At 50.3% G+C, this 10,851-nt stretch overlaps 2 protein-coding genes across 2 annotated transcripts; both read left to right on the forward strand.

Moving 5' to 3' along the window:
• Nucleotides 1-864: 864 nt before the first annotated feature.
• LOC129147101 (zinc finger protein interacting with ribonucleoprotein K-like) lies at nt 865-6,271 on the forward strand. The gene is made up of 5 exons (XM_054710099.1): nt 865-878; nt 1,129-1,322; nt 4,571-4,694; nt 5,963-6,076; nt 6,192-6,271. The coding sequence occupies exons 2-5, from the start codon at nt 1,170-1,172 to the stop codon at nt 6,269-6,271; spliced, it is 471 nt and encodes a 156-aa protein (XP_054566074.1). The 5' UTR covers nt 865-878; nt 1,129-1,169.
• LOC103303843 (zinc finger protein OZF-like) lies at nt 6,133-7,885 on the forward strand. The gene has a single exon (XM_054710249.1). The coding sequence runs from the start codon at nt 6,307-6,309 to the stop codon at nt 7,783-7,785; it is 1,479 nt and encodes a 492-aa protein (XP_054566224.1). The 5' UTR covers nt 6,133-6,306; the 3' UTR covers nt 7,786-7,885.
• Nucleotides 7,886-10,851: the final 2,966 nt, after the last annotated feature.

The following is a 10,851-nucleotide window of genomic DNA, read 5'->3' on the forward strand; positions in this document are numbered from 1 at the left end:
GTGGAGGCAGAGTTCCCTTTAAATGGAGGCTGTGTCCATCCTTGTTTATACACTGATGAGTAGCCGTCATGAAGAAAAGATCATGGACACAGGGGTGGGAGGGTGGGGGGCCATAACAGTTAGATTTCCATAAGACAAGGGAAAGGCAGAAATTACATTTCCACAAGATAAGGGAACTGGAGTAGCCTAAGATCTCTATTTACAAAATAAAGGAGGCAGAAAGCCCAGAGGGAATAGGACAATGAGCAAGGGGGGGCCACGTGTGTCTCCCCCCCCCCAGGTTTGACTTTTGAACTCAGGAGTTGCTATAGTGACCAAATCAAAGGGGATATTGACCAATCATAGGGGATATCAGGACACAGGAACTGCAGCCTTTATAAACCTGGAAACAGGAAGTTGGTGGGAGTCTACTGTTCTTCAATAAATTTCCACCTTTGCCATACCATAAAAAAAAACAAAAAAGGGGAAAAAGAAAAGGTGATGGAAAATGGAAACAAATTAAGATGTGAATTAAGTTTCAGATCAAAACCACAATGGAACACCAGTTATCATCTAACAGGATGACTTAATTTTTTGAGCCCTATCAGGTGTGGCTCAGTGGATAGAGCATCAGCCAGAGGACTGAAGGGTTCCAGGTTCAGTTCAGGTCAAGGGCATGTCCCTTGGTTGGAAGTCCCATCCCTGTCCCCCGTTGGGGCAAGAAACATTGACGTTTCTCTCTCTCTGCCTCTCCCCCTCCCTTCCACTCTCTAGAAATCAATGGAAAAATATCCTCGGGTGAGGATTAACGAAACACAACAAAAACCAGATGGAAAAGTGAAATTTTTGACAGCGATTTTAGAAGAGAGAGAAAAACATCAACTTGTTGCTCCACTTACGTATGCATTCATTGGTTGCTTCTTGTATGTGCCCTGACTGGGATGGAACCCACAACCCTGGTGCGTTGGCAGGATGCTCTAACCTGCCAGGAAGGGCTGCCACAGTACCCTAAATCTCCTCAGGTCAGTGACTGGATCACTGATGCCCCTGGTTGAGAAAACTACATTACCCAGAGGGGAATGCGCCCGATTTTGGCGGGGTCAGGGTGGGACTTCCGGTGTCCTCAGACGCTTCATATTTGCCTTTCAGGGTGGTTCAGCAAGCCAGAGGCTCCACAGCAACAGGTGGTGATGGGGAAGCGCCAGAGGGTTGGCCCTGCCATGCTGAGGCGGGTCCGAGGCTTGCTGAGCTGCTATTCTTGGGGTTCAGGCCTTCCAGCCTCACAGACTCAGCTCCGCCCACAGAGTTCAATGGCTGTGGCAGCGCCAAGGCACCCGACTGAGGTGAGCACTTCCTCGGGGCTTCCCCGCCTCCCCCACCCAACCCTGCAGCCCAGGCCCCACCTCAGGACCTGGAGGCCCTCCTGGGTGACTGACGGGGGTGGGAGAGGGTGAGGGGCCACCTGGTGAACATGTGCAGGGGCTGCTAAGCTGGGAGATTCAGGAAACTGGGGCCCTGTTTTGTGTCTAAAGGCAACGGAGAAAGTGAGGCAGAGGTTGTGTGTGCAGGGTTTTATTCTCATTCTCAGGGCGCTGGGCCATGGGTGGTTGTGAACAGAAGAGGGACATTGTGTGAGGCAGGGGTCTCAGGTTTTCCCAAAACTTCCCAGAGGAAGAACAGACTAGAAGGGAGAGGACAGAGTGAGGGGCGGGCAGGAGGACCCTGTAGGTGATGAGGTAACTGGACTGAGCCCTGAGGGATGCAGGCATCACCCAGCCCCGAGGCTGGGCCAGGGCCCTGAGCAGCCTGAGCCCCTGGGTCCTGGCGGTGGGTGCCAGGCCCTCCACAGACCTTCAGTTCCCACAGGTTCCTGCAGGTGCAGAGCCGCTCAGGGGGCTGGGCTGTGGGGCTGATGTCAGGGCCTCACACTCCTGTGGCCTCTGAGGTTGTGGTGCCCTGAGGCTATCCAGCCCCTCTTCCTGCCCCGGGACCTGGGGACTTGGAACAGACACCAAGACCAGAATACTAAGTCCCGGTCTAGGGTTATGATCTGGTCCCTGGTTTTGGCAACATGTGGAATGAGATGTGAGAGGTCTTCCCAGGCACAGGAACCAGAATGTGCAAAGGCTTAGAGGGGACACTGAGCTGGTTCAGAGACCCACAGGTGTCCTTTCTTCCCATGGGGACTGGGAACACTGGGAGAGGAGTCAGGTCTAGAGCAGCTTTCTGACAAGCTGGGTGTCTGTTCTGCCGGTGATGGGAGCCATGGGAGCATGGAGCAGTGGAGGCAGGTGATCTGACCCAGGCCGCATGAGACTCCATGTGGCTGCAGCTTAGACAGAATGGAGGGAGGGAGGTGGTGGAATGAACAGGGAGGAGGCTGCTGCAATAGTCTGAGTAATTGTGATGGTGTCTGGGCCAGGATGGTGGCCATGGAGGTGAGAAAAGCAGTTTGATTATAAGTTAGGGTTTTAGGTGAAGATGCCGGGATTTTTTTTTTTTTAAGCTTTACGTACGTCTGTATGTATGTATGTATGTATGTATTTATTTTAGGGAGATAGACAGACAGGCAGACAGTGATTTGTTCTACTTATTTATCCCTTCACTGATTGATTCTTGTATGTGCCCTGACAGGGGATTGAACCCACAACCTTGGTGTATGGGGCCTGACGCTCCGCCCAACTGAGGAAACCGGCCAGGGTGCCTTCTGCATTTCTAATTTTAAGGTTGGCAGAGAGAGAGGTAGGAGTCGGGGATGACATGAAGGTTTGGAGGAATTGAAGCGCCTCAATGTAGATGGCGAAGTACACTGTAGTAAGAGCACTATTCATTGAGGATAGCCGGAGTTTTATTTTTAGCCTGATGAGGGTACGAGATGTTTGAGAGAGCAGTTCATAGGTGTCTGGAATTCTGAGGAGGAGGTGTTCAGGATGGAGACTTCTCCAAGAGGGAGTGGAGAGTGGATGGACCAGGGAGGAGCGGCAGCTCACTTTAATATGGGAAGCCCTGGTCAGGATGATCATGGTAATAGCCCAGGATGAGGAGTGTGGGCCTCAGGACTGGGTTTCCTGCTAGGAACCCCGATTGTGGGAAGTGGGTGTCACAACAGAAGTGACAGGCAGAAGTGGTCATGTAGAGGGAGGGACTCTGGTTTGGCAAGTGGACAAGGCCTCCAAGGGATGAGTGGATGTGAAACAGATTAGGGGTGAAAGAGGAACTCACACAGGATGAGAGGGGCTGGTGCTTTAAAGACTCCAGAATTTTGGTGTGGCTGGGGTGTGGCCGTCAGGTTGGCTGTTAGCTTAGGGGCATTGTGATCATCTGGAAGACTCCCTGGGCATAGGCTAGAGGGCCCCTGGGGTTGGGCCTTGTGTGGGGTGAGGAGAGGGGAAGGCTGTGACTCTGAAGGGACACCAGTGGGGGAGGCTGTGGACACCTGAGAGCCGATGTGGTTCTCATAGGTGATGTGGGAACAAGGAGCCATCAGGGAGGGAGGCCTTCAGAGCGGGACTCACGGCCGCCTCTGTGAGTGTGGACCATCAGCATCCGGGCAGTGCTCGATCCTCTTAGAATTTACCAAACATTCTGTCATTTATGCTGCATAATAAGTAAAGAGGCCAAGGAGATAAGTGTGGTGCAGGACAGGAGGAGGCTGGGCTGTGGGAGTGCAGGCAGGAGAGGTGTGGTCGGAAGAGTGATGTGCATGTAGAGAGGGCGTGTGAATTCATGGCCACAGGGTCTTGGCATTGACATCAGAGTGAATGAAGGGCGAGCCCATGTCTGTTGGCATCTGGTGGAAATGCAATGTAGCTCCCCCGGGGAATTGCCTGGAAGGAGGGGATGTTGTGGTCCTACGTGCCAGGCCCAGAGCTTCGATGTCATTTATGTCCCTTCCTGCCTTTCGTTGAGGGCTGATTCGGTGATCAGTAGGGCCTCGATGAGATAGCAGACCTCAGTGCCACCCAGGCTTGGAAATCTCCACTGGCGTGGGGAAGGGAGAGGGTGAGCAGGGGATAGATTAGGGAGGTGGTAAAATTAAAATCCTGGGAAAGAAGCGAATCACGGGAAAATTGTCCCTGGCAAGGCATGTTGGACTTTGCTTTCAAGCTGTGCTTCTGGGAATGGAGCTGTGTGAGAGCGGTGTGATCCACATCATTATGTGCAGAGGCTCCTGGAAAGGGAAGGGATTTGGGTCGTGAGGGTGAAGGGTGATGCCATGGTTTTTATGTGTTGGAGGGACACTGGGGGGCTCACGGGTATTGCCTGACCAGTTGAGTGTCTCATCACTCACACACTCTCTATGGCCGACTTCTCTCTCTACTGTATGTTTGTGACACCCACTGTGTTAACAGGGGCAGTGTGGCCTAGGTACCAAGTGCAGAGCTCAGTTATCTATCTGCCCGTATGCCTATTATTGTGGGAAAACACAGTATAAATGAGATTATAAGAAGTGAGTGACTCCAGTGATATGGCCTGGTATCTTCTCTGTTGTGGGAGGAGAGAGCAGATGGATGTGGAGGCTGGGTGGTTGAGGAATGTAAAATCCTAGGCAAGAAGTTGATCATGAACTGAACTGTCCCCCTTATGACAGGATATAAAGTTTGAGGACGTGGCCATCGCCTTCTCCCAGGAGGAGTGGGGACTCCTTGATGAGGCTCAGAGACTTCTGTACCACGACATGATGCTGGAGAACTTTGCACTTGTAGCATCTGTTGGTAAGACCTTCACATCACTCCTCGTGTCCCAGGTCATGTCCTCCCTTTCCTGTTTTCTCCTGAAGTAGCTTAGTCCCTCAGCCAGACCATGGGCTCTGCTAATTTCCGCACTTTCTTGTCATAAGTGTGTGGCTGCTGGTGCTGAGCTGTGTGGTGTGAGTGCCCTCTGCCGGAGACACTCTGAGCATCCTTTACATCTGTTGTCTCAGAGTTCAGAGAATGGGCCTCAGCTGCAGACAGCCCGGTATATGCCAGGCCTTCACCCTCTGCCTGGAAAGGTGACCATGGCTTCCAGTTCTGGCCCCTTCCGTTAGCTAACAATCCTTTGTGACTTCCTGTGCCAGGTCATGGTCATTCTTTATATGAACCATGGACTGTACTTATAAGATCTACCTCAGTTGTCTGTAATATTGTCTTCCCTGAACACTACTGTATGCTGAGTTGGCTCTGGGCCAGTAGTGGCTGCTCACCTCTGTTGTCTGTCATTAAGACTTGGGTCATTCAGGTTCTGAATGGTTGTTCCATTGGAGGTGCAGGGAGAACCGTTTCTGTTACAGGGTGTACATAGAAAGATGGTCTCAGAAGAGGGCTGGCCCTGGTGCGTGGCGACGGGAAGAGCATGACCGAAGGGCTGTGTTCTGATCATGCCAGGATTCTGCCTTGTGTCCCATAGTGCTGTGGTGCAAGTTCCCCTGCCCGCAACACATTTCTATCTTCTCTTTCCCCCCTTTGATCCTTTGCTAACTTGTCATTTCATCGGTGACTCTCAGCTCCTGGCCACTTCCCCTTTGTGGTCTCCCGGCATCAGCTGCTCCTCTGCACTGGTTCCTCTGGCATATGTTCCAGCATTGACCTGTGCATATGGTATGAGGTGTGCATATATCCTTAACTAGTGCGTAGACACCAGGTCCTCATTTATTGAATTTTACTGGGGGAAAAACATAACCAACCTTCTGTACAACTTGCCCATTCCACCCGTAGACAAGCCCTTCTGAATACTTTTAGCAGAAGAATTGGTTGAAGATGCTGTTTCTATTCCGTGTGGTGGCATGCCATCTCTGTGTCCTTTTTCTGGGGAGGTCTCCCCTATTTTGTGATCTTCAGAGGCCCAGTACTGCACAGCAGCACGTTATTCAACCTTAATTTCAGGGCTCTTAATTTCAGATGATCCCATGAAACCAACATACGGAGTCTGACAAACCTTTGTAATGGGCCTTGCTCCTCCTACCAATGCCAACACCATTTCCTCAGCATTTCTCTGCTTTCAGGTTGTTGGCATAAAACTAAAGATGCGGAGACCTCTTCCGAGCAGAGTGTATCTATAGCAGCAGAGTCACAGGTCAAGGCTTCTAAGACAGCTCTACCAACCCAGAAGACCATTTGTGACTGGTGTCTCTCAGTCTTAAAAGCTATTCTGCATCTGACTGAGTCACAAGCAGCAGACCTTAAGCAGAAAGCGTTCTTCAGTGACGCATGTGTGAGAGACTTCTGTTTCAGTGCAAACCCTCATCAGGAGCAGAGGGATGCCAGTGGAGAGAAGCCCTGGAAAGAAGCTGTGGACAGGGCCTCGTTGGTGACCAGGTGCAGCTTCTATGTATCACAGAAGCCTTTCATGTATAGGGAGGTTGAGGAGGATTTCCCAGCCAGCTCAGGCCTTCTTCAGCACCAGGCCACTCTCAGCACTGAGGAGCCCCACAGTGGTCGTGAGAGTGGGCAGTCTGTTCTTAGTAGAAAACATCATCATGAGTGGGGTGAGTGTAAAAAGGCTGCCTTCCACAACCAGAACCTTGTTCAACAGCAGAGCGTCTACACTGGAAATGGACTTTTTGAGTGTCACAAATGGGGGAAGTCCTTTCGACAAAAGTTTAACCTCCTTCGTCATGGGAGACTTGACGCTGGACAAAGGCCTTATGAGTGTGGTGACTGTCCGAAATCCTTTAGCCAAAGCTCTAGCTTCATTCAACACAAGAGAATTCACACTGGAGAAAAGCGATCTGAATGCAGTGTTTGTGGCAAATGCTTTAGTTACAAAGCTGTCCTCATTCGACATCAGAGAATTCACAATGGAGAAACGTCAGACGACTGTCGTGACTATGGGAAGTCCTTCAGCGGAAACTCTGCCCTCAGTCAGCATCAAAGAATTCACACTGGAGAAAAGCCATTTGAGTGTAGTGATTGTGGGATGTCCTTCAGCCATAGGTCTAAGCTCATTGAACACCGCAGAGGTCACACTGGTGAAAGGCCTTATGAGTGTCGTGAATGTGGGAAGTTTTTTAGACGCAAAGATTACCTCCTTAACCACGAGAGAGTTCACACTGGAGAAAAACCGTATGAATGTGGTGATTGTGGGAGATGCTTTAGCTATCAAAATGGACTCATTCAACATCAGAGAGTTCACACTGGGGAAAAGCCCTATGAGTGTAGTTATTGTGGAAAGTCCTTCAGCCAGAGCTCAACACTCATTGAACACCAGCGAAGTCACACTGGGGAAAAGCCTTATGAGTGTAGTGTTTGTGGGAAGTCCTTCAGCAGAAGGTCTGCCCTCACTCGACATCAGATAATTCACACTGGAGAAAAGCTATATGAATGTAATGATTGTGGGAAATGCTTTAGCTGTAACAGTGGACTCATTCAACATCAGAAAATTCATACTGGAGAAAAGCCATATGAGTGTAGTGATTGTGGGATGTCTTTCAGCCATAGGTCTAAGCTCATTACACACCACAGAGTTCACACTGGAGAAAGGCCTTACGAGTGTAGTGAATGTGGGAAGTTTTTTACACGCAAAGCTAACCTCCGTATTCACCAGAGAGTTCACACAGGAGAAAAGCCTTATAAGTGTAGCGAATGTGGGAAAACCTTTGGACAAAGTTGTAACCTCTTCCAACATATGAAAGTCCACACTGGAGAAAAGCCATATGAGTGTACTGATTGTGGGAAGTCCTTCAGCCGTAGTTCTATCCTCACTGACCACCAGCGATGTCACACTGGAGAAAAGCCTTTTGAGTGCAGTGTTTGTGGGAAAGGCTTTAGACTACGCAGCAGTCTTACTTATCACCATCACGTTCATTCTGGAAAAAAAGCCTTATGAGAGCCCTGACCAGTTTGGCTCAGTGGATAGAGCGTCAGCCTTCGGACTGAGGGGTCCCAGGTTCGATTCCGGTCAAGGGCATGTACCTTGGTTGCGGGCACATCCCCAGTGGGGGGTGTGTAGAAGGCAGCTGATCGATGTTTCTCTCTCATCGATGTTTCTAACTCTCTATCCCTCTCTTCCTCTCTGTAAAAAAATCAATAAAATATATTTAAAAACAAAAAGCCTTATGAGTGTGGTGAATGTGGGAATTCCTATAGCAATACTTCTGGCCTCATTCGTCACCAGAGAGTTCACACTGGAGAAAAATCGTATGAATGTAGTGATTGTGGAAAATGCTTTAGTTATAAACTCATTCAATATCAAAGGACTCACAGTGAAGAAAAGTCATATGAGTATCGATCTTGTCAAAAGTCCTTCACAAAAAGCTCTTGGCTCTTTCAACACCGAAAGGTCACACAGGTGAAAGGCCTTATGAGTGTAGTGTTTGTGGGAAGTCCTTCATCACAAACTCTGTCCTCGTTGAACACCAGCGATGTCAAACTGGACAAAAGCCGTGTGAGTGTAGTGAATGTGGGAAGTTTTTTCTTTTTTAAATATATAATTTTATTGGTTTTAGGGAGGAACAGAGAGGGAGACATAGAAACATGAATGATGAGAGAGAACCATGGAGTGGCTGCTTCCTGCACGCTCCCTACTGGGGATCCAGCCAGCAACCCAGACACATACCCTTGACCAGAATCAAACCTGGGACCCTTCAGTCTGCAGGTCGACTCTATCCACTGAGCCAAACCAGCCAGGGTAAATGTGGCAAGTTATTTACAGAGAGCTCTATCTTTTTCCGACACCACAGAGTTCATCCGGCGAAATGCGTTCACAATGTAGTGATTGTGGGAAATTCTTTTATTTGTTTTTGTAATTTAATAAATCTTTATTGTTCAGATTATTACAATTGTTCCTCTTTTTTCCCCCCATAGCTCCCCTCCACCCGGTTCCCACCCCACCCTCTGGCTTACCTCCCCCCCACTGTCCTCATCCATAGGTGTACGATTTTTGTCCAGTTTCTTCCCACACTCCTTTCCACCTGAGAATTTTCAGTCCACTCCTTTTCTATGCCCCTGATTCTATCATATTCACCAGTTTATTGTGACCTGTTTCTTTATCTCCGCATTTTGATAGAGTGGCTTTGTGTGCTAGGTGTCCTATAGGGCCCAGTGGCTCAGCCTCCCAGTTACCTGAGGTGGACATTCTTGGTGCACCCCTTTGTGGGCTGTGTGCACATTCTTTTTTTTTTTTTAAATATATTTTATTGATTTTTTACAGAGAGGAAGAGAGAGGGATAGAGAGTTAGAAACATCGATCAGCTGCCTCCTGCACAACCCCTACTGGGGATGTGCCCGCAACCAAGGTACTGACCGGAATCGAACCTGGGACCTTTCAGTCCGCAGGCCAACGCTCTATCCACTGAGCCAAACCGGTTTTGGCTGTGTGCACATTCTTGATTGTTGTTGGTGTCACTGGGAGGAATTGACCTCCAGGCCAATTGGCTGTGAGGATCAGTTGTGTCTACGTTGGGAAAACTGTGCTGGGGACACCCGTATAGGGCAAGACTTGCTTCAGTGGGGCTTTGGTGCTCACTGAGTGTGTCCCTTATGGATCTGAGGAGTTGTAATCTGGATGGTCCCACTCTAACCACTGGGTACACTGGCTCTTGGATCTCCAAGGAGGTGCAAATTTAGCCTCTGCCTGAGGCCACCCAGCAGGAGCTACGGAGAGATCTGCAGATTTCACTTCTTTGGGGTTTGGAGGTACCCAGATGAGCCCAGCTGTGAAGCAATGCAAGCTGCTGTGGGGCCTTGGGCCTTCTTTTGGATGTTCTGGGGCTCTCTGACCCAGCTGCAGCTTGTTAGGTAATTTTAGATCCCAAAGGGCCAGGCCATTTATATGCAAAAGCCTCTGCGCACAGCGGGGGTGGGGTTGTAAATTGGGTGGGGTGGGGTCTCAGAATCAACAGGGCGGAGCAAACATCAATGGCTGACCATCAACCCTGCCCTAAGAGGACCCCTCTCTCAGGGTCCCGTGGTAATCGCTGCAAGCACCTCTGAGAGAAAGCCGCCCTTGTGTTCCAGCCCGCTGCCAGACAGTCCAGTTTCTCCCCGTATGAGTCTGGGTCCCCAGAGTCTCATCCGGAACTGGGGTTCAGAGCAGTCGGGAGCTTATGTCTCCCTCCCGATTGAAAAAGCCAGCCGCGTCTTCAGTTGCCAGTCCTTTCCATGCGTGCTCACGCCTCCATACCTCTGCACTTTACTTCCGCAACTCTGCACCTCCTCTGAGTCTCAGTGTGCTTTTCTCTTCCCTTCCTTCTAGTTATAGAATTTCCACTCATCCTGCCACTCTGTTGACTAATGAGTTTGCCGACCACTGCTAGACTAAATGTCACAGTGTAGTTGGAAGCTGTGAGGATTAGGCAGTTGTGGCATATTGTGTGCAAAGAGGTAAAGGGTAGTATATGACAGTGGTCGGCAAACTCAGTCAACAGAGCGGCAAACCACGGCTCACGAGCTGCATGTGCCTTGCGAGCCGCGGTTTGCCAACCAATGGCCTAACCAATGGACACAGACAATGGGGATGAGGGCATGAGTGGGGGGAATAGAGGGGATAATGGGGGAATAAGGACACATATGTAACACCTTTATAAAGAAATTTTTTAAAAATTATATTCTTCTATTAATAATTTTTAAGTAATTTGGAGATCATAAAAGAATGTGCCTAAGCCCCTGGGTCTGGGAGAGGCCATGCACCCCTGGGTCCGGATGAGGCTGGGTCCCGGGCCCGGGTGAGGCTGCGCGTCCCTGCGTCCGGGTGAGGCTGGATCCCAGGCTCGAGTGAGACCACGCACCCCCGAGTCCGGGTGAGGCTGCGTGCCCCTGGGACCAGGTGAGGCCGCGCGCCCCCGGGTCCGGGTGAGGCCGTGCGCCCCTGGGACCAGGTGAGGCCGCGTGCCCCTGGGACCAGGTGAGGCCGTGCGCCCCTGGGTCTGGGTGAGGCTGGATCCCGGGTCCAGGT

The sequence above is a fragment of the Eptesicus fuscus genome, chromosome 21, assembly GCF_027574615.1.
Source record: "Eptesicus fuscus isolate TK198812 chromosome 21, DD_ASM_mEF_20220401, whole genome shotgun sequence".
Taxonomy (NCBI): domain Eukaryota; kingdom Metazoa; phylum Chordata; class Mammalia; order Chiroptera; family Vespertilionidae; genus Eptesicus; species Eptesicus fuscus.

Excerpts from the sequence above, each read along its gene's own strand:
- LOC103303843 (XM_054710249.1), top strand. The coding sequence starts at position 6,307 with ATGTATAGGGAGGTTGAGGAGGATTTCCCAGCCAGCTCAGGCCTTCTT.
- LOC129147101 (XM_054710099.1), top strand. The coding sequence starts at position 1,170 with ATGGGGAAGCGCCAGAGGGTTGGCCCTGCCATGCTGAGGCGGGTCCGA. Across the intron at positions 1,323-4,570 it reads CGCCAAGGCACCCGACTGAG|GATATAAAGTTTGAGGACGT; the intron begins GTGAGCACTTCC and ends CCCTTATGACAG. Across the intron at positions 4,695-5,962 it reads TGCACTTGTAGCATCTGTTG|GTTGTTGGCATAAAACTAAA; the intron begins GTAAGACCTTCA and ends CTCTGCTTTCAG.